Raw genomic sequence first — 24,076 nt, forward strand, 5'->3', positions numbered from 1 at the left:
CAGACTTACTGTTTGTGTACATGTGAGGGGGAGAAAGCCCTTGATAAAGCTCTTTAGCCCTTCCCCAGAAACCCTGTTGGACTTATTTATACAGGTCTACCTGGTCTTGAGGGGACACTCGGAGGACTCAGGAGACTCTCGTCAGTGAACCGTTTTCTCTTTTTACCACCCTGTAGCTCTGGTGAATGCTTCTTTTTTGTGGAGTTAAGAGCTTGTACCAAAGGCAAAAAAAAAAAAAAATCTTTTCCTGGCCTGATTGTATGTGGATGCTGACGACATTTCAATCCACCCTGTGCTCTTGTAGCCTGGAGCAGAGTGTTCTTTCTGGCAGAGAGAGAATTAGTCCTGCACAGAGCTCTACCTTCCATGGAGAAGACACATGTGTGAGGAAGTTGGCTTCATGGTTGACCAACAAAGCGGGTATTTGGGGTGCAGTCAAATCTCCCCCCATACTCATAACCCAAATGAAGAGTAGAATATGAAGATACAGTTGGATGATTTCGTCTTCTCCAGTGTCAACCAAGCTATTTCCCCTTATCTATTTCCCCATTTTCTTATCCATGTCCTCTTTTCTTTCTTTTGTGTGCCTTTCTGTCACTTGCTTCTCTCTGATTCTCCAGTTCATGTCGGTCTGACTCTTAGGGACTGGGAGTCCAGATGGGGGAGGGTGACTTGGAGTTCAGCTCTAAGGTGCTGTGAACTACACACAGGAAAGCTAGACATCAGCATTATTAAGCAGAGTTCCACTGCAAGCCTTAAGTCCAGAGTGCAGCTTTCGTAGAGGCAGGGCAGACACTTGACACTACCTAGGCCAGGATGCCAGGATGGCAATTTTCCATCCTGGTGAGGCGGGTCCCCAGCTGTGACTGCATTTTAGAGGCAAGAGAAGTCAGTCGGGACCCCTGTAACCTGCAGACCTCAAGTTCTGAGAACAAAGGACATGAAGAGCATTAATTGTGAAGCAGAGAATGAACTCCAGGAAACAAAGTATTCAGCAGCAGGGTGGGAGCCTGGTCTGCTGGAAATTAGGCGTCAGACCATACCAGGTTCTAAGCTCTGAGGAGCTGCCGATGCAAGGCTGTGGAATTCAAAACATTATTATCTGAAAATTTAAAAATTATTTTAAAACTTACTGTGAAATATATTTATAATTGTTTATTTCATAATTAGCATTTCCTGTCTTAGTTTCTTTTCCTGCTGCTGTTATAACATACTGTGACAAAAGCGCTTAAGGGCTTATTTCAGTTTGTAGTGAAAGGTTACCGTTCACTTTCTGCAGGAGAACTCACAGTGACTGGTCCTCAAGGGTGCAGGCCACCGTGCACCTGCAGTCAAGAAGCAGAACAGAGTGAGGCTTGTGCTCCGCTGGCTCTCCTTTTCATGCAGTCCAGGACTCAGCCTTGAAATGATGCCACCCACAGTGGGAGGGGCATCTCACCTCAACTGAAGTAGTCAAGACAGTCTACTGTGGACATGCCTGGAAGGCTCACTCTCCAGATAATTGTCGATTGTATCATGCTGACAAAATTATCCGTCACAATAATACATTTGTTAAACCAGATAATAAAAGTGTATTAACATTACTTTATTATTTTCACTAAGAGAGAAGCTGGGTCTTCTTTGCTTCTATCACAGACAGCCAAGAGAGGAAGGTGAGGGTGTCTGGGGGACTCGCAGGCTGGGAGCACACAGGACATTTGCTGTGTTTTCCGAATTCCTCTTACTGATCTCTTTTTCTCTTCCTCATCCCCCAGTCCTTTCTCTTGCTTCTACTCTCCTGTCAGATTCTCTGGTTATTTTCCTCCCCTTACGGAGAAAGTGAGCTGATAAAGGCAGCCCTCATTGTCTCGTCCCTGGCGCCATTCCTTCACCATTCCCGTCTGCCGTAGTTTTAGTCGTCTCCATTTGTCTCTCTTAACTATGTCTGTTTTAACCTGATGATGCCCCTGGGTGCCTAAACACTTGTGACAGGTGATTCTTTTTTTTTTTTTTTTTTTTTGTTTTGTTTTGTTTTGTTTTTTCGAGACCAGGTTTCGCTGCGTAGCTTTGCGCCTTTCTTGGAGCTCACTTGGTAGCCCAGGCTGGCCTCGAACTCACAGAGATCCACCTGGCTCTGCCTCCCGAGTGCTGGGATTAAAGGAGTGCGCCACCACCGCCCGGCGTGACAGGTGATTCTTAAGAACATTCATTCTGCCTTTTGGGTCAGAGTTCAATCTTCAACTCTGTCCACTGCAGACTTACCCCAAAAGCCTGTTTCCTCTTAATGGAAAATCAGAAAATGAATATTTATTTATAGGTTTGTTTAAAAAGCATTTACAAGAGGAGCTATCTTTGCCCCCTACCAAAAATAGAAATAAACAAAACTCCATGGTTTTTACTTTTAGTTTTGCAAATGTAGTGGAAGAAGAATCCCAAATCTCTCTCTCTCTCTCTCTCTCTCTCTCTCTCTCTCTCTCTCTCACACACACACACACACACACACACACACACACACACACACACGATAGATAGATAGATAGATAGATAGATAGATAGATAGATAGATAGATAGATAGATAGATAGATAAATAGATAAAAAGATGAGCCTGAGAAGGGGTAGGAAGAATGGGAAAGGAAGAGCCAACACTTCATTGTCTTACTGTATTACACTCAGGGTTGAATATTGATCCACAAGAATCCTGTGAGGAAGATACTGTTACCTTTATTTTATCGATGAAATTAAAAATGGTTTGCTTTTGGACTGGAGAGATGGTGCAGTGGGTAGGAGTCCTCTTCCGGAGGACCTGAGTTCAGTTCTCCTACCCACACGGGTGACCTGTCACTCCAGCTCCAAGGAGATTCAGCGCCCTCTGCTGGCCTCCGTGGGTACCTGCACATACGTACACACAGGCCGCATTTACCCACATACATGAAAATAAGATAGCTCTTGAAAATTGTTTCACGCTTAGATACTTGCTTCGGAGTGCTGACCTTTTCTTTGCCACATTTCTGGTTCCTTCAGGAAATAGGATGTGGCATGTTGGCAGCTCCTGAGAACCAGCCCCCCCCCCCCCCCCGGTGGACCAATTGATGGCTAAAAAATGATAGGAAAACCCCAAAGAAGAATTAAAACGTACATGTCTAGATACTCCATGTCCCTTCCTGGTCTAGCTTCCAAGTTGCTGACCATAATCTATTTGAGCAATTGTGAGCGAAGGCTATGTGTGAGTAATGCAATATTGCTCTGACAACACAGTAAGGAACATGAATTCATGAGCTGCCAGACCACCGCTGTACTTAAAGCTCCACAGTCCCGAAAACCTCTCAGAGTCTACTGTGTTGTTTTTGTGGTAGCGGTTTTGTTTGTAGACGTGATCCCTTTGTTTTATATCTTTATTTCTTAGCCATTGTCTATCTATAGTGAGCATTTGGATCATCTTTTAGTACAACTTTGGATTGATGGAATGCGTATGATGTGTATGATTAGAAAACTACCAGGAATCATTTAAGCTGGTTACAATAGCAGCAGCATGCTGGGTGTGTTGGGGCTTCTGGAGGCAAAGTACCCAAGGACGCACAGTGAGATCTACAGTGGCTCAGGTCTGGACATTTGGGTTCTGGACTGGATTTGTGCACCAACTATCTTTGTATCTTGTGTGGGCCCCAGTCTTCCAGTAATATCAAGAAATGTTGGATTGTATACATTTTTTGGCTGCTCTACACTGCTAATGTATTGTGATTCTTGAACACTGAGCTAAGGGAACCACCTGCTAGGCCACCACATAGGATTTAGTTTGATCATTTGGACTTGTTGACACCAGAATTTCAGCATAAGATTTTTGACTCCCCAGAGTCTTCTGCTTTGCCATGGCCTGTCAGGGAGATGGATGGGAACAATGGGAGGAACGGGACTTTGAAGTCAGGGAAAGGGGCTTGATCCACAAGGTTATCTTCTATGGTTCTGAAGATGTTGAATCCTTGCGTATCTGTTCCCTCATTTGGTAAGTTAGCCATAGTAATACAACCCAATGCTGAGAAAAGGGGAAGTGGGCATATGATGCCAGCTTCTGTGGTAGCATGTGAGACTTTTCCATTCTGGCTTATACTGAAGGGAAATAACCCGGGGGAAGTGTTTTCTCTTCCTGCTTATTAACCAGGGTCAGACTCTTTAGTTATATTGCTGGTGGGGACAGGAGCGTATCGAGGGAGTTTAATGACTTCAGATATGTAAACAACTGCAGGCATAGATTAGATCCCCAAATAAAGGTCAGGGAGACATCTGGAATATTAAAGCGACAGGAAAACAGCTGATCCATATATGCAAAGTCAAGTTGTACGCTTCCATGTGTTTCCCCAGTGTCCTATTTCTAAACCAAACATTGAGTGCCAATTAATATTCTGAGAAGTGTATGGGAAAATGCCATTTTTTTTAAGGCTGTCAAATAATGTTAGCTCTGTTTTTCCTATCTTTCAGCGGTTGAACTTGCTGCTTAACGTACATGTAATAAATACTCAGTTGCAATTAAGTGCCTGTGTATAGCACCTTTCCTTGGATGGTAACCATGTTCTCTTACTGGTGGTTGATGTGTGTGTGTGTGTGTGTGTGTGTGTGTGTGTGTGTGTGTGTGTGTAGATGTTCATGAGCAAAGGGATTGACCTTCTTGATGTTGAGTTGACAGGCAAGTGAGATAATGTTATCCAAGTGCTAATGTACATGTTTCACTCAGAAGGGCGGAAAGAAGATCAGTGGTCTGAAAGCAGCGAACCTGTCATGGCTCTGTTTAGGCTATTGTAGTTTGGTCTAACAATGCATGTTAGGATGTTTCTGAAACTTACTTCCATATTGCTAATTAAAGTTTGTGATGCCAGGAATTCATTATGAAATAAAAGATGGAAGCCGGGCATGGAGGCACATGCTTGTAATCCCGGGATTTGGAAGACGAGGCAGGTGAATCTCAAATGTCTGAACTTTGTCTCCCTGCCAGATATCGAAGAGAGAAAAGGATATTACTGTCCAGTACACTTTCCAGTTTAAATATGTTCTATTGAAGAGTTTTGTTCTGTTTTTTTAAATATGGCCATTCAATGAGAAGGTGATCGCAGTAAGCAATTAAATCATTTGAGTGAGTTAGTATTGGGGGAATTGTTGACTTATCAGACCTTGTAAACACAAACATTCTTTTCTACCATTCTCATTTTGTTCTCAAAAGCTTTTTTTTAAGACAAGTTGTAGCCCAGGATGGCTTCAAATACTGTGTAGCAGTGACTGACTGGCCTTGCACTCTGATTCTTCTGTTTCCACCTACTGAGTGCTGGGATCACAGGCATGTGTCACTACCTTCAGTGTCTTAGGGTTTTTATTGCTATGAAGAGACACCTTGACCACAGCAACTCTTATAAAGGAAGACATTTAACTGGGGTGGCTTACAGTTTCAGAGGTTCAGTCCATTGTCATCATGGAGAGGAGCATGGCAGCGTGCAGGCAGACATGGTGCTGGCTATGTCTTGATTAGAAGGCAACAGGAAGTGGACTGTGTAACACTGGGTGGTATCTTGAGCATAGAAACCTCAAAGCTCACCCCCACAGTGACACACTTCCTCCAAAAGGCCATACCTACTCCAACAAAGCCACACCTCCTAACAGTGCCACTTCTTATGAGTTTATGGGAGCCAATTACATCCAAACTACCACATCCAGCTTGTTCTCAAAGGCTTTAAGGTGACCTACTATAACACATAACTTAGTAGGGGAATAATTTAAAAATAGATGAAGACAGACAAGAAGAAAGCAAGCACGGAACAAGAGAACTCAACAGTGGCATCTTGACATATGGCTCCAATAAGTCTTTGTTGTTGGGGCTGCCCTGTGCTTTGTAAGATAAATTTAGTAGCATCTCTAGACTCAGCTACTACACTTATCCCAAGTCCAAGGATGACTCCAAGCACTGCCAATGATCGTGTGTGTGTGTGTGTGTGTGTGTGTGTGTGTGTGTAGAGAGAGAGAGAGAGAGAGAGAGAGAGAGAGAGAGAGAAACTGTGGTTATATGTATGTTTGCCTATGTGTATTCATGTGTGTGTGTGTGGTTATATGTATGTTCATGTATGTATGTGTGACAGTGTATCTGTGTGTGTATATGTCTGTGAGAGTGTGTATGTGTGTGTTTGTGCATGTCTCCACAAACTGACCATCCTACTTCGTAGCATAAAGTGAGGTGTGTCTGCATAAAGTTTTGATTGGAGATGGGGCACATTCCACTTCCTGGTGAGGAGTCAGAGACTGCCAAAGGTGTCTGGAAACTGTGTTAGGTATGTAGTTCCCAGGAGAAAGCCCACCCGCTGCCCAGCAGCGACAACACCGGTTCTGGAGCTGAGACCTGAGACATCTTTGCGGTGTCTCTATCCTGGTCTTGAATGCAGCTCCTAGTGAGTCTGTATCATTTACTGTTTGTTTGCCTCCTTGGGTGCCTCACACTAAGCCTGGCATAATGCTGCTGGGTAAACTGGGGCGAGTGGTGCACACCTGTATTAACTCCAGTACTCAGGAAGCTGAGGCAGGTGGATCTTGAATTGAGGCCACCCTGGAATAGAGATTGTTTCATACAAGAGAACAATGTAAATGGAGATGAGTGTTGACCGGGGTCCAGTGGTATGCACCTCTTCCTTGCCCGTTATGGATTTGAGCAGCTAGATTGGCAGGGCTGTTGCTTACAGCATCACTAAGTGGAAGCCTGTGTTCTGGGGGATGTAATCCAGAATGACTGTCAGCAAAATCAATTAACAGACCCAATACAGTATGGTCAGGATTGCCACTCTCTTGGTGGTCTGACAGGTCAATACTTAGACATTAGGATGCAGTGAGGGGACATAGCATATTCTTTAGGCAGTGCCAAGAATAAGAAGTATTTTTTTTAATGTACTCTTGAGTAGTGCAGAGCAGAGGTAAGGGGCCGTGAGAGGTGTGCCTCTGAAGGGCAGGTGAATAAGGAGCCAGGTCTTGTCAGCTGTCTAGGAGAAGGATCAAATGAACTGAGCCTGGGAAGACACAGAGAGTGAGCACCAATATTTTAGGTTATGGATTGCTTGATGTGCTCACCCCTTTCATCCACCATCTTTGTGTCCTCAGCACTGCTGAGATCCATTCTTCAGACAGAAATAGCTTACCTGGGATGTGCCTTAAGAACTCTGTCACTGAGCATTTGGAGGGATTCAGGACCCCTCCTAAATGTGATAACACGGCTGATGATACATACAAGGACAAGAAAATGTGACTTTTCATTCTGTGTTCCAGCATGGAAGCATTTGGCCTGGGATAACTGTACAGGAATTTCAACCAAATTTTCACTTAAGCTATACAAACAAACAAACAAACAAACAAACACAGAGTCCTGGGTAAAGTTATAGCAGATTTAATTTCCATGTAGAAACATTCACCTAGGCAATGGAAGAGGAAAAACAGAAAGTAACTCCAGCCAACACAAATGGTGCGCCTTCTGTTTACAGGTGTTCAGGTACTTACGCGTGTGAGACCTGTTGGTCCGCCCAGCCAGCTCAGAAGATAAGTATGATAGTTAGTCATGTTCTGAGGTGAGGAAATGGTGCATTAAGGGGTAACCAGCTTAATGGGGTCACGTAAGTGCCAGCTCTGATCATCTAGCCACCGTGGAATTAGTGTGAATCCTGCAATGACTAACTTAGCTATAGAAGGCTATTCTATCAGGTTTAAAATACTGATTGTAGGCTTTGCCTTACAAGTCAAATCTAATTCTGAAATACAGTAAAGTCATGCCAGGTTGCCTTTTTGAGTCTTTATTGGATGGTAAAGAAAAGAAAAAGAGTAAGTACTTAATTAGAGTTATAAGCAAGTAGCTTCATAATTCAGGTATTTTTGTATCTTTGGTTTTGATTTTTTTTAGACTATTCAATATCAAGAAACAGAACAACTGAGCAATGTTTTCATAAACTACATTACTAGTCAATCCCTTTCTCTGTTTTAAACACAAAAAGGACTTCAGCAGTGAGGTTCCATTATGAATGCAGATGACATTGGTGATCCCTTTGAACTCATGAACTTTGGCCTTAGGGCACATGCATTCTGGATGGGTCTTTAAAATGCATGTGCCACATCTTGGGAAAGAATGCAGAATTACAGAAAAGAGGAATGAAGCTGATAGACATTGGATTGATGGACACAAGTGCATATGCCAGTAGGGATACAGTTAAAAGGTCGAATAATTCATTATTTAGGAATCACCTTCAGAGATAGCCCTGTTCAAAAATTAGCATTCTAGTTTAGTATAGATAAAAGGCTCTTTTAAAGGATGCCATTTGATATAACCCAAGGCTCTTCCTATTCATGAAGAGCTCAATTTGTGAAAGTATGTAGCATTTCACCTTGATTACATTTGGTGTAATTTTCATATTTTTTCAACAATAAGGGCTCTTTATGGCATGTGTTCTCTATTTTTACTATTGTTATATTTTGACTAAATGCCTCTCTATGTACCAGGCATTAGCAACTCATTTATTCATACTAAAAATATCTGTCTGTCTGTCTTTCTCTCTCTTTCTTTTTCATCTTTTTTTTTTTTTTTTTTGGTTTTTTGAGACAGGGTTTCTCTGTGTACCTTTGTGCCTTTCCTGGAACTTGCTTTGGAGACCAGGATGGCCTCGAACTCACAGAGATCCATCTGGCTCTGCCTCCCGAGTGCTGTGATTAAAGGCGTGCTATTTTAGGGACAAAGCGGCAGGAGAAACAGACGTGTAACATTTCTTGTTACTCACACCATAGCAGAGGAAGAATGACAAAAATCAAGCATGAAAGGTCTCATCTGTGACCCAGCAGTAAATGCTAGGAAGAAAAGGAAGGGAGAAGACTCAAGTGAGGAGGAGGGTGTTCCACATCGTCAGCACCGAAGCCTCCCAGGGAGACTGTCATTCCAGTGGAGCCCTGGAAAATGGGGGAGGCAGACCCCCTAAGATGCCCAGGGAGGTGTTTGGGGTCATTGCAGTTCTGCAGAAGAACGAGGGGTGCTGAGAGCAGTGGAGAGTGTTGGCTGGGGTCAGGCAGATGCGAGGACCTACCAGGCCAGTGTGTCGACACTGAGTTGGCTCTGGTTAAAGGAGAAACCGAGGAAGGACGCCAGCAGACCAGGCGGGGGCATCTGGCATATGCTTGCAAAGGGTCACGGGTGACTGTCCTGAGATTAGGGAGGAGGCAGAAGGAACCTTTGGGAGGTTGTTAGAAGGGAGGTCACCGTGGCAGGGACAAGGTGGCTAGTAGGAGAAATGAAGTGATTTGGGTTGGGAGATGTGTTTTGCAGGGTGAGTTAGCAGACATGCTGTTGGAGTGTGGGATGAGGAAGAGAAGTTAGGAATATCCGTAAGCTTTGTGTCCTGAGCAGTGAGAAGAAATGAGTTTGGTTCCTTGGTGTCTGAAATGTCTCCTCCTCTTCATAAGATCCCTGTAAATACTTAGCGACCGTGAGGGGGGGATTGGTGTGCATGGCAGTGCAAGGTCTGAAGTTCAAGTGGAAGAGAGTAGTTAAGCTGGAAGCACGATGTTTGTGCACAGTTGTAGTGTACACTATAGAAGCAGGTAGGTGGCACCGTGGTGGGGGTGTTCAGCAGAGGAAGATGTACCCATGGTCCATAGCTGCAGATAGTGAGTGATGGGAAAGGCAGAGGAACTGAAGATTAGATGCTCTCATAAATGCCCTGACTGACTTGCATCCATCTTCATTGGAGACAGAAGCCACAGGTAATCATGATAGATTCTATTTTTCTCAGGTTTTTATCAGACAGCAAGCCATGAGGGAGACAATTACAGAAAACATAGATAGGAGTCTGTTCTACGAATGAATTGTGTGTCACCAGCAGTCACAGGACCAATCATTTTGTGAACTTTTCTTCACATCTGGACGAGAGTTCTCTTTGTCATGCACCTTTGGTTCCCTAAGATGCTTCTGTGGTTCCTGGAACAGGCTTCTAGGAAGAGCAGTTGTCTGTCTTTGGCATGTAGTGACCTGCTACACCTCTGTCTGAATTCTAAATTTAGTCATGGGTAAATGGACCTTTTCCTAGTATGCTTTGTCTCTTCCTTGAAGTAAATGACTTTGTGAAAACCAACATAGGGATTTTTGAGGAAGTCCGGACGTGAGAAATCTCGATTTGCTGTTACGTCCGGTCATGGGAAATCACGATTTGCTATTGGTGGATAAAAGAAAGGCATCTCATCAGAGATCTCTTTCAGTACAGTGTGTTGATGGGTGGTAGCATGCTAGGTGACAAAGGACTGGGCTGGGCTCTGTAGCAGCCTGCGGCCTGCTGAAGGAGGGAGACTGGAAATGTTTGAGTGAGTAGAACAAGGCCATGCATGCTTCAGTGCCCATGCGCCTCAGTGAGAGTTTCAGGACATCCTCTGCTTAAACTGGTAGAGTGCGACTTTGGGGTATGGAAAAGTTGGAAGACATTAAATGGAAATCAGTTAAATGGCAATGTTCAAAGTGACAAGTTCGATATGTATGGTCAGCTCTAGGGTGTGATGAAGTGGTTTTTAAGGGATCGTGAGTGTTGGAATCCCAGCCAAAATAAATAAATAAATAAATAAATAAATGGGAAATGAAGTGCCAGGCTGCAGTGGGCCATTTTGAGGAGCTTTGATTAATTGTCATAGAAAGACTAAAGCCACTGACAGTGCAGAAAATTTGGAAAAATGATATGTTTAGAGGGAGCCCTATTGGGAGTGTGGATTGATAGAGGAGGGAAATGGGATCTTGGAGCGTGGTTCTGCTCATAGGTTTTCCTCCTGTTTTTGAGGCATTTTCAGGCCTCACTGTTCGCTGCCTCCATTTTCCCCTGGTTTAAAATAGTAGTCTCCTCTTGAGGCTATGATTCTGATGAAAAACCCCGGGCCTGTGGACTTCATTTCTGTGATGGAAAAGGGAGCTGTTTCTCTCTCTCTCTCTCTCTCTCTCTCTCTCTCTCTCTCTCTCTCTCTCTCTCTCTCTCTCTCTCTCTCTCTCTCTCTCGCACACGCACACGCACATTCTCTTTAATTTCCTTCTCTTCCCTCCACATGCCTGTGTCCTTTGTGACTGTTGAAAATATGTAAAGAGGTCACATAATTCCTACTTGGGAGAGGCCTCCTTTTCTTTTTCTTCTTCTACTTCTTTTCAACCCTCTGTTGTTTTGTGATACAGCACTCTTCCCCAGAGTAATTAAGTGTAATTCTGCAAGCGAATGAAAAACGGGTAGCAGAAGCTGACGGACCTTAAACAATAAATATTTGTGTTTTACGCAGCTGCCACTAGTAATTAAGAAAAAATAACTAAGTAGAGTGGACCTGAACCCGCTCAATGGCTTTGAGGGGGGTGGCCACTCATTCTCCGCGCACTGACTAGGAGGAGCCAGCATGGACCATTTTGCTGAATGTCTGTGGTACATTGCCACCTTGTGGCCGCAATTTTCCTAGACATGGAAAAGAGCAACTTGATAATATTAAGTTATCCCTGGCTTTCCCTTTTGACCTTAATTCAAAAGATTGGAGATATTGTATAAGAATCTATAGATTATAGAGTGGATGAGTTTAAGAGATTATCTGTGCTTTTAGAAGAGGCATGATAAAGTGTTAATGAGGAAGAACCATGTCTGCAGCTGATACTATAAGGGGATCAGGGGGTGCACTCTGCATGTGTCTAGGGGAGGGGTGAAAGCTGATTGGGGGAAAGGATAGCATTTCCTCCCTGGCACATAGACAGAGTATGTTCATTCTCTCACTTAATTCCATCCCATGCTTACTCTGAAAAATTTCAATGAAAAGTAATAATAATAACAATTATTATATAAAAATAATAATAATAAGCAGTTTTTAAAAAGAAAAATGGGTAAGGATATACAGTGGTACCAACAATACAGCACTAATAACCTCTGTGTTGCTTGATAGAGTGACCGCAATCAGACAGACTACAGATGGAGAACTGCATTTTTCTAGTCGCTCATGAGTAACTGTTCAGGCACTTCATTGTCTATAAGATTTAAGGGCAAACCGTCTAAGGCTAGACAGGAATCTCTCCTTGGAGGCCCCCTTAAGTGGACACTTACGTCATGAACAGCAGTCTGGGCTGACACCTTCAGATGAATACAGCTCCTCCTTCAGAAGGGCTGTTTCTTTGAGAAGCGCCCTCTGGGGTCCCTTCTCCTCCTGATTTGGCTTTGATCCTGGAGTGGATGGAGTGCTCATTCTTCAGGGTCCTCTCACCTACATACCAGCTGGCAATGAAATACAGTAAGGGCCCAAATATCTGGGAGTTGTAGGTGGTTCTTATTAAGAAGTGCTCAAAATCCATTGCATGCTGCCAGCAGACACAGGCGAGGCTGGGAGAAAGTTCACAGCTTGTGGAGCTTGTGAGGCCAACGAAGGCTCAGTCTCAGCTCTGTAGGGAGGGGAGACCCACTAGCAGGCACTGTTTTCTTTATGCAGTGATTTTGCATGTGCTGTAGCACATGGACAGACAAATGGATGGCTTAATCTTTGACCTTCTTCCTCCTATAAGAACATCTATGATAGTCTTAAAAACAAACCAGATAATTACACCCAAGTGCCCGTCTTTTCCCATGAAAACAAAACAGACTTTGGTGAAACCTCCCTTAAAATGGCATTAAGCTGTGCTGTCCAAGTTTTTCCTGCTTTTAAAATTGTCTGAAGTTGGCCCTTTTCTGGGACAACTGGAACTTCTGTGACTCGCTGTACATATTTTGGGGGCCCTTAATTGTGATAAGGACACATGTATATGCACAGGAATATTTTCGTCCTTAATAACTGTCTCAGAGCACACAGAGGTATTCTGACTTGCAGTGAACATTTAGACAGTACCGCTCTCCTCAGGTCTGGAAGGTGTTCTCATGAAAGTGGAACGGATCTTGACATGAGTGCTTTAACCCAGGGGATCCTTTTGTAGAAAGCCATCTATTGAAGTGACTTTGGTTTCTCTGATTCTTGTGACAGGCTTTCTTTTTAAGAGCCAGCAAGTGATAGAAAGATGTATTGATTTCCATTAAGGGCTGTGGTGCTTAGAAATTCCTCTCCTGTGTGTGTATGTGTGTGAGCAATATATGAGATTTGATCTGTTTTTATATAGCAATGTTTCATATGGGGGGTCCACAGAAGGACATATTTTCTATAAGGGTTCAGGATACACATGTTTACATGTGGAATTCATTCATGAAATGGTACCTTCCTGTTTGCAGTGTGTGTGTGTGGTGGGGGAGTATTTGTAGGGGGTTGGGTGCACCTGTGTGTGCATGTGGGTGCCAGAGGTCAACCTCAGGTAACATTCTTCAGGTACTGTCCACCTTGATGGAGGGGTTCTTCACTGGCTCAGAACTCTCCAGTTAGGCTAGGCTAGCTTGCCAGCAAGCCCAGGAACCAATCTCACCAATACAGGGCCGCAATAAGAAGCATGTGCCACCATGCCAGGCTTTTTTTGGGGGGGGGGTATGGATTCTGGGGGAGGGGCAAACTTGGATATTCATGCTCTCATGGTAAACACTTTGCTGACAGAGCCATCTTTCCAGTCCTCGTGGAATTTGATGATAACCATTAGCCTGCGTTAAAAATTGTGGTCATAATCTATTAAACTTAATCTCATGACCTTCTCATGTGTTGTGACCTGCCTTCAAAACCTGGTGCTGTGATTTTGCAATGAGCAACACTGACTCTCAGAAAGAAGGCACAAGAATGAAACCTAGAACTTTCCGAACTAGGAAAATTAAAAACAAGGTTGGACGGAATGTGTTTAGAAAAGGAGGTGCAAAGATGAGAGCCTGAGAATCCATTGTGTTGAGTGTCCCCAAGAATGATGCCACTGTCCTTCTCTTCACAGCTCGACCACATACTATCTCCACCACCCATGCCGTTTCGGAAATGCAGCAACCCAGATGTGGCTTGTGGCCTTGGAAAGTCGCTGAAGTATAAGAGACAGCTGAGTGGGGACGGGAAGCAGCTGCGGCGAGGGAGCCTGGGAGGAGCCCTCACTGGTGAGTCGGGGCAAGTGGGTCAGAGAAGGAATTGTACGTTTCTTACAGGATCCTGAACAGCCTTGGAGTTCTGCGTGTGAAAGCCTGCCTGCAGACCCTTCTGTGGAGTCTCGTTTAGTCCAGAAAGCAGTTTAAATTAAGGACTTGAGCAGTAAACGTTTGTGGAATATAGTTTATATACAATGACCTGGTCATATTTTCTATATACACAAGTGCATTTAGTGAAATTTATATTTTGGTGTAACTACCAGCATGATCAAAATATAAAATAATATAAAATGTTTCTGTCCCCAGTATATGTACACACACACACACACACACACACACACACACACACACACACGCACGCACACACACATGCACAATTCCTTATCCCAAGGTTACTGTGGATCTGTTGCCTGTTCCTGCAGATGAGATTCATCCTACCTAAGTGTTTTGTGTTAACTGGGCCACACAGTCTGTGTGTTGGGTCTGCCTTCTGTTGCCCAGCATACCATTTTACAGATATGTATGCATTATTGTATCAGTCATCACTGTTCATAACAAACTGTCAAGATGCCCAAATCCAACCACTTTGCACTCTCACCAACAATAGGTGAGCAAAGTAATTGGTGTGCCTGCTCACCAACCTGTCAATTTTTTTTGTGGTCCTATGATATTGTGGTTTTTCTTTTGTATTTTCTGTCAGCTTCCTGTTACTCTAACTGGAGCCTGCGATAATTGAATTATAAAAAGACCGGGTCTCTTTGGGCTTTGTTGCTTTGGGGCTGTGCAGATCAACACGTCATGACAGGAAGCACACAGTGGGATAAGACTGATCATCTTATGGTGGGGAGTAGAGAGAGAAAGAGGGGGAGCTGGCTCCCACAAGACACTTCAAGAGCATGGCCCCAATGACCCGAAGACCTCCTGCTGGACCCCAGCTCTTCAAGCTTCACCATCTTCCAGTAGCAACATATAGGGTCCAGCCTTAGCTCTTTCAACATTTTGATGTTCAGAAATCACTTATGACACAAGCGGTAGCCTGTAGGTGATGCAGAGCATGTTCTGTTGGATGCTTGTGTATCTTCATTTGTGAGATAGCTATCAGATCTTCCCCTGTGTTTAACCACAGAGTTACAGGTAAGTCACGTAAATGTTTCCGTCAACACAGAAGCAGATATTGCCTGTTATTTATGAGTGAGCTATGAAAGCTACTGTCTATGAGAAGAGAGTGAGTGTGAGAGCCTCGGAAAGGGAGTTTGCAGAGAGAACAGTTGGCGGGCTAGACAGAAAAAAATAATATTGTTCTCTAACACAGTTGGGTAACTGATTGGCAGCAATTCTATTTTTAAGAATCCCATTTTTAAACTGCAGGTAGGGAGGGATCTAGAATGTCCTCAGCATGAATGCTGTGTGCTGGAGGTGAGAAATTTGCCAGTCACCCTGATCTAGTCATTCTGCATGCGTTGAAAACAACTCCAGGGCTGGAGTGTGGCTCAGTGATAGACACTTGCCTAAGCATTCATGGGCCCTAGATTTGAATCCGGTACCACAAAAATAGAAAATGAGAGAAAGATAAGAATGAAACAGAAAAGAATATTGTAGTCTGTGAGTCTGTATAATTGTATCCATCGAAAATAAAAATATATATTAAAGACAGAAAGGGGAGATGAAAATGTTCCATCTAAAACTGAAGTTTTCTCAAATCTAAGAAGCTCCGTGAATAACTTCTATTTATATTTATACCTTATATAAATATTTACATAAATATATCTATTTATATTTAAATACTTTTATTTTTACTTGTAACTTTTATTCTAGTTTGAACAAAAGCAAAAGTTAAAGCATAACTTACAAAAGACTTATATTTAATCTCTCATGATGAACTCAACTTTAACACATTACAGATTAGATTTTTTTCTATTTCTTCTTTGTGATCTTTTCCTCTAAACATAAATATTTTGAAGGAACACCATTAGTTTTAAGCCCTGAAGGAAGTTTTGTCTACATACAACAGTCTTGCCTGCCAGTTCATAAATGGTCTGGAAAATATTTTGAATTATTTTTTTTTCATTTAGAATTATGGGCTTTGACTTTCTGGAAATGGAATTTCTGAGGAATGGAAATACTCCTGCCACATGGTCAGTAGAGGTGGAGCAGTTGGCCCAGAGAGTCACACTGCTGGAGTGGAGGAAGGGTGACCAGGCCCAGGGAAGAACAGAAGAAAAAAAAAAAGCCTGCAGAGCTGGGGCCATGTCAGTCAGTCCAGCGCTGCTATGCAAGCATGAGGTACTGGGTCTGAATTCCACCGATGTGGAAGCATTCATCCGTATTCCCAGCACCGAGGGAGCGGAGATAGCACAGTCCCGGGGCTTTCTCCCCAACTTGTCTAGCAGAATTGGTGAACTTCTGGTTCACTGAGAGTCCTTATCTCAAAAGAAGGTAGAGAGCAAAACAGAAGACATTACTGTCAACCCCTAACCCCTTACATGTACATGTGTGAGCATATGCATGCACGTGCACACACACATATACCACACATGTATATGTGTTTACACTCACATACGTTTGCATACATCCACATGACACATATCACACACACACACACACACACACACACACACCCCCACACACACACACAAAAGCAAAACAAAACAAGACAAGACAAAAAACTATACTCTGCATGCATGGTGGTGCATGCACAGGCTGGCCTTGAACTCAAAACCTTCTTGCCTCTATCTCCCAGAACTTTTATGACATTCATGCACCACCATGCATGCAGAGTATAGTTGTGTGTGTGTGTGTGTGTGTGTGTGTGTGTGTGTGTGTGTGTGATATGCATGTGTCATGTGGATGTGTGCAAATGTATATGTGAGTATAAACACATACACGCATATGTATGCATGTGTTTGTGTGTGTGTGTGTGTACATAAACACACACACATAAGGCTGTTCTTCCTTGAGTACATGGTGCTTTCACTAGAGTTCTGCTGATTCTTTTCGGCTGCTTGTTAGGACCATTCTTGCTTCCCCCTCATAGATGCAGATCGCCTTTGTAAGCGGTCCAGCCTCAGTCTAACCTCCGTCTAACCCTGAACTGATTGGAAGAGCAATGAAATTCTGATGGTTCCGATTCACCCATTTATTCATTTTAATTAGAAAGTTTATTTTAATTGCACAGCCTTTGACAGCTGGGTAGTAATTATTCTCACCTTTTTTTTCACAAGTAGTTTATTAAAAGCTTTGGAACAATTCAAAATCTTGCAGCAATATGACTTGGAGCTTGGAATTTGGCCTTTAGCTTTATGAGAATGAATACTTGCACCTGGTTCCCATTTCTTATTCTTAGCAGCTCTATCAAGTCTAGCCTCATACAGTTTGGATGCTGTACAGCTATTTTTGGGTGCTTAAATCTTAGGTGAGATAATTAAAAAAAAAGTTTCACCATCCTTAGAAGAGCTTTAAAGAGCCATTGAACATAAGTCTATTGTGGAAAATAGGACCTTGAAAGTTGGGATATTGGGGCAGGAGAGAGCATTGGTAACTGGTCCTCCAGGTAGCTTAGCTGAGGTTTGAATAAAGAAACCTGTGAGAAGCACTTAGCCCAGCCACTGGCAGCTGTTTCTGTGAGTAATTTAATTGGGGGCTTTGGAGTTGGTGGAGAAGGTAAACTCACCAAGGGCAGCTTGATATCCTGATTGATTCAATTTTTGCTTTTGAAAATCTGCTTGCTTGGTTTTGAGGCAGAGTCTCACATTGTAGCCTGGGCTGGCCTGGAACATATTGAATAGCCCAAATTAGCCTGGAAGTCATGGAAGTCTTCTCGCCTCAGTCTCCCTAGTGCTGGGATTGTAGGGCTTGTCATAAGATTGTGGGATTACAAGACTAGATCAGCTCGATGTCCTACCTGCCCAGGTAGAAGGTATGGGGCTCAGGGAAGAGGGCATGAGCTTTGATTCTCAAAATCAACGTGTCTACTAGTTTTAGGCATCAATAATCATGGGACCTCACCTTGGACCATACCCCGTTGTTCAGCATACAATAAGAAAGCTGGTTTTGCCACCAGAACCCTGTGCCTGATCTGGCATCTTACTTCCAAGACCAGCCACATTCCCATTACTTGGTCTTGTTTCAGCTCCTTTGGTTTGGTAGTACTGTACTTACAACGGTGAGTTGCCAGGTGTGAGGTGAGACAGGAGGACCCAAACTTCAGGGTCTCTTAGGGGCATAGCAAGTTTGAGGCCAGCCTGGACTCTTTCTTGCTAAAAACTAAACTATTCTGTGAAGGCTCAGCTTCTGGTTTGAAGATGTTTACTGCCTAATTATAACTGAAAAAATTCACTGAGCTTTTAGCTTTTCAAGAGGAAAATGTGTGACCTAGTCATTTATTTGTCCATAATGATACCACGTATTGAAATCTTCTTGTAGGGCAGGGTTACTTTTAGTGAATTACAGTTATTGTCTAACTTAACCCACGAGACAGGGAAGCACTCAGCCCTGTTCCACAGGTGGGGACACTGAGGCACAGGCATGGTGCTTGTAAACAAGAGTCAGGAATTAGGTCCAGGCAGGCACACAGTCACTCTGAAGCTCTTTAGCAGAGCAGGTACCCAGTAGATTTTAAATAAACTTTAAATTCCAGCAGGATTAATTAGAGTGAATTTTAGATAGGGGAATCTTTGCTTAGTTGGAATCTGGGACTGTGACTCAATCTGTAGGGCTCCCAGTTCTTTAATTAAAGTAAATTAAAACTAAGCAATTAATGCATATTAAAAAAAAACCTTTAAATTTATACATTCGTTAGCCCAGCAATTCTATTTCTGGGAATTCATTGCAAGCAAACAGTCATGAATATGTGTGGAAAATTAGCACTACTGATGTTGTAGTGGTACTATTTATAATAATTAAAATTACATGTCATCTAAATATATGCCAAGAGGATATTGATTAAACATATTATAGACTATATACAGAGTGGAAAACAATTGTAAACATTGAAAGTCATGTTGTAAAAAATAAATTTGAACACTGAAAAGAGGTTCATAATTTTTAATGTGAAATCCTGTTGCTGAATGTTCTCAAACTATTACATGCTTCGTAAGACTTTCTATAATTAAAATTAAACAATTGAATATTTGATAAGGGAGAAGAAAACTACTATGCTAGGGTTTTTTTTTTTCAAACTGGCTTGATGATTAAGCAGGCTCCCTTTTTATATAGGGGTGTGAAGGGGGTGCTAATCTTTTTTATACCCTGCAATTCAATCCACAGGGAAATTTTTTTCTCTCCAAGGTTTTTATTATTGTTATTGTTCATTTGCATCATTCAGTGGCCTATGTCAGCAATATTAATGCTATATACTCTCAGAATGCTCATTGGCAGACAACTCTAAGTTTTTAGTTACATGGCTGAGGTTCATCTGCAATGTGGAACACTATTTTAGCTCTAATAGGCTTGGTCACAGGATTCACTTTGAGTCCAATCTGCTCTTGGTCCACTGTTTCTCAGATCAGCTGCTACACAAAGTGAAAGAGTCAGGGTGAAGTCCATCCGTACAGACAGGTTCTAAACATTTGTAAGCATTGTGCTGCTAGTTTTCCATTGGCCAGAATGAGTCACGTTGTGGCAGCATACTCTACCACAGTTGTTGGGCAAGGATGCAGAATATTATGCTAAGAACTTAGACAGTCAGGACCAGTGATTCAGTCCACCATAATTAGCTCCTGTCTTTTAAAGCGTTCCCTTATGATAAACATATATATTTCTGAATTATAAAAGTATGTGTTCAATGTAGATAATTCAGAAAACACAAAGCCTCACAAAGAGTAAATCAGAAGGCCCATAGTTGTATACCATGTTTTGAATTAATGATATCCATGTTTGAAATTGTGAAATTCTTCTTCCTGAACTAAAGATCTGAATCACCAAGAGTATTAGGTTAAAAAGAGGGAAACAAACATTGCTTGCTTGCTGATTTTATTTTTTTTTCAGGGTTGACATTTAAACAATAGACCCAGAGCTTACTATGCCCATCATGTTCTGATTTTTTTTAAGCTAATGTTTTCTGTCTTCATGGCCCGCTGCTTGCTAAATAGATAGAAGCAGCGTGCAAACAGTGACTGAGCTTTGGAGCCCCTGATGAGGAAGGGAAGCGCTATTCTAATCATTAGACAGACCCTTTAGTCTGGGCAGAGACACACAGTGTTGTGCCTGACAGTTCACAGCCAGGAGGCTGCAGACGTGAGGGTCTTTGAATCCTGCTTTCTGAGTACCCAAATGAGTGCCCTCCCCCACTCCATAGCCTGTATTCCCTGGTGGTCATGTGTGTTGTAGCTTCAACAGTTAGAACAAAAGCTCCTTTTCCTGAGAGGGTCACTTCTGTTTTCTAAAGGATATTTGGGTTATTTAGAACATAAAGAAAAGCAGAATCACTATCTTCCCATAGATTGCATAGGAATGCAATGTGGACATGGCACTAACGGATTAACCTGTAGACGGTATTGGCTGGGATTTCTAAAACTTGTTACGATGTTCTTTTTTCACCAAGGAAAATGGACAAGTTTTGCTTTTCTGGGAAATGAAACCTGTCTGTCTTTCTGTCTGTCTTATTTTTGTAGTGCTTCAAGCATACTATGCAAGTGCTGTCCCCCCAAGTTAAACTTCCAGCCTAGCTCTACAACATTTTAAGCATCTTAACCTGAAGAGAGAAGAGAAAAACAGCACAATTTCTAAGAAACCTTCTTTCCTTTTAGGGTTAGCTTGGAGGCCATCATGTTGGAGTGAGTGAGTCTTTCTTTGCTCACTTAATGGGTTGCTTAGCTTAGTTGATAAATCTGAGAATACTCAAATTAAAGCTCCCATAGTATTTAGTAACTCTTCACTGGGACACAATGTCTCTGTCCTAAGCTAAGGCAAAAGTAACAGTATCTCAAGACAATAGCAGTTTATTTCTTACATGTGTAATTGTTGAGGGGAGATATTTGGGGGTAGGTTGCTCTCCTCATGGCCATTTACATGTCCACACTCCACCTTCTGGATAGGCTCTGACAGGCCTTTAGCAACTGTTTCCAATTGGTCAAGGTGGAAAGAGAGGAAAAACCCAGGCTGGCAGACTCATTTCTCTCTACATACTTTTGTCAGGATCCATCATATAATCACAGGTCACCCTAAGGTGGGTGCTGGTGTTGTAGCATGCTGGGAAATGAGTTCCTGTTGTCCTATAGCTTAGAGTCCAGATCCATGTAGGCAATGGAGGGTGGCACTTACCAAGTAGAAGAGTCTGTGGAGTAGATTTCAGTAAGGCCATAGGACATGAATTTGCTTTGAAGTACCCGTGAAACATAAGCCCAGCAGGATTGTGAAGTCACAGAAACAAGGGAATCATCATTTTGAGGAAAGCATATCAGACTGTGTCATGTAAGCAAATAAAGATGAAGATATGAAGAGGCTGATGGAATTAACAGTATGGTCACTGGGTAACCTTGGGGAGAGCAGTGTAGGGCAGGCATACACTAGGGTGGGGTAGGGGAAGGGGAAACAAAGAACTAGAGACCGCAAATATTTGGGTAAAAAGTAGTATTCATTGATCTTTGAGAACTTGAGCTGGGATGGTATTGGGTAAGAAAGAGGAGCCTGTTGGGAAGCAGAGAAGATGACTTTTTTTTCTTGATTTCTTTTTTGTCCCATTCATCATTCAGTAATGAATTGTTTAATCTCTGTGAGTTTATGTGCTTGCTCGAGATTTGTTTGCTGACTATCTTAAGTTTGGTTGCATTATGGTCAGAAAGAATGCATAGAGTTACTTCTGTCTTTCTGATTTTGTTAAGGTTCGTTTTGTGTCCCAGAATATAATATGGTCTATGTATGGTGACGCTTCAATGGGCTGCTGAGTAGAATGTGTATTCTTTGGTGTTTGTGTAGAACATACTGTAGATAACTGTGAAGGCCATTTTATGTGGGATGCCATTGAGTTCTGATGTTTCTCTACTTATTTTTTGTCCAGATGATCGATCTGTTGAAGAAAGTGGGGTATGGAAATCACCTGTCATTACTGGATTGTTGTTAGTCTGTGTCTGTCATACCAGTGGTACACTTTTTATGAAGTTGAGCACATCAGGGATTGGTACACATATGTTTCGGATCATAATGCCTTCTTGGTTAATTTTTCCTTTCATTAGAATGAAGTGTCCTTTTAAATCTTCTCTGATTAGTTTTAGTTTGAAGTCTGTTTTGTCAGATGTAGAATAACAACGCCTGCTTGCTTCCTGATCCCATTTGACCAGTTACTTTTGTCCTTTTAAGGTAGTGCCTATCTTTAAAAGCTGAGTTTCTTGTGGACAACAGATAATGGATTTTGTTTCTTGATCCATTCAGGCAACCTGTACCATTTGATTGGAGAATTGAGGCCATTAATATTTATAGTTATTTTTTGAAAGGTGTGTGTTGATTGAAGTCACTGTGTTGTTGTCTTGTTGTTTATGTTGTTGGAGGTACTTTGTGTTTTAGTAATTAAAGCTTCATTTGTTTATTTTCTACAGTCTCTTGGCCATGTTTGTTCTTGTCAACCTGAAGTATCCCTTCCTGTATTTTGTTAAAGGTTGGTCTGCTGGATATACATTTTTTAATGTTCAGATCAGGGAAAGTTTTTTTTTTCCTTCTTCTTTGGAAGATAGTTTTTCTGGGTACGTTAGTCTAGGTTGTTATTCATGGTCTTTCTGGGCTTTAATATATTGCTCCAATCTTGTTTTCAAAGTATCTGTTAAGAAATCAGTTTTGATTCTGGTTGATTTTTCTTTATATGTGACCTGTGTTTTTTTTCTCATGTAGCTTTCATACTCTTTGTTTGTTCTGTATACTTAGTGTTTTAACCTTGTTGTGGGGAGTTTTTGTTTATTTATTTGTTTTTTATTGTTTTCTCTATTTGGTGTTCTGTGTGCATCTTGTATCTGTATGGGCATGTCTATCCTTAGTTTGGGGAAGTTTTTTTTCTATGATCTTGTTGAAGATTTGGTCTATGCCATTGACCTGGGAATCTTCTCCTTCACTTATTCCTATAATTTGAAGTTTGATCTTTTCACAGTGTCCACATTTCTTGCATATTATTTTACTGTGTTCTTAAAGTTCTCATATGTTTTGTGTATTTTGTCTAGTTCCTCTATTTTATTTTTGTGTCTTGATAGTCTATCTTCTGCTTGATCCATTCTACTTGTAAAGCTTTCCCTTGAGTTTTCTGTTGAGTTATTGAGTTTTTCAGTTTCATCTAAAGTTCTTATCGGTGTTTCTATCTTTATTAAATTCTGTCTTCAAATCCTGGATCGTCTTTGTCATTTTCATCATTTGTTTCCTCGAACATCGCTCAGGCCTTTATTCTTTTTAAGTTTATTCTCTTTCTGTTCATTGAGCTGGTGTGTGTGTGTGTGTGTGTGTGTGTGTATGTATGTTTACTAAACTCCTTGAATTCTTTGAAGTTTATGATTGTTCTTTTAAAATTCTGTGTTCTGGAGTTTATCTAGGTTATTCTCATCGGCAAGCATTTCTGTAGGACCAATAGATTTCAGGGGAATGCTGCCTTGATCTTTCATATTGTTTGTATTTTTATTTTGATATCTGGATCTGTGGACTTCTTTTGTTCTGTGTCTGATGTAATCACAACAGGCTATGACAGAGCACAGATATTTGGCCATGTTCAGCCTAAGATTGGGTGTGGCTTAGGTAGAATGAAGTCAGGTAGATTCGGGAGATGGGTTAGCATGCAACATATGTGTCTTGGTACTATCCTTCAGTTTGGGCATAGATCTGGAAGTTGAGAAAGGTGCATGGAGGGGAGGATTGGTTAGTTTTCTACAGCTAGACCCTGGTGCAAGAAATGCAGTACTTGGATGGGGAAATGTTGGACATGGAGCCTGAGGGGGCTTTAGGTTGTTTATGTTTGAGTCCATGCAAGCAGGCAGAGCTATAGTAAGACAAGGAACTGGTTGTGGGACCCAGGTAGACCTGGAAATAGGGAAGGGTATGAGAATGGAAAGATCAGGTAGGATCATCCAGCTAGACCAGTGGTTCTCAACCTTCTTAATGCTGTGAC

At 42.1% G+C, this 24,076-nt stretch overlaps 1 protein-coding gene across 1 annotated transcript in view; it reads left to right on the forward strand.

Moving 5' to 3' along the window:
* The window catches only part of Mast4 (microtubule associated serine/threonine kinase family member 4), a 594,548-nt gene that overhangs the window by 154,609 nt on the left and 415,863 nt on the right, over positions 1-24,076 (forward strand). The window contains exon 3 of the mRNA XM_042261716.2: positions 13,860-14,013. Within this exon, the coding sequence (XP_042117650.1) occupies positions 13,860-14,013 (154 nt within the window). The remainder of the gene's footprint in view (positions 1-13,859; positions 14,014-24,076) is intronic.

This window comes from Peromyscus maniculatus, chromosome 15 (assembly GCF_049852395.1).
Source record: "Peromyscus maniculatus bairdii isolate BWxNUB_F1_BW_parent chromosome 15, HU_Pman_BW_mat_3.1, whole genome shotgun sequence".
Lineage (NCBI taxonomy): Eukaryota > Metazoa > Chordata > Mammalia > Rodentia > Cricetidae > Peromyscus > Peromyscus maniculatus.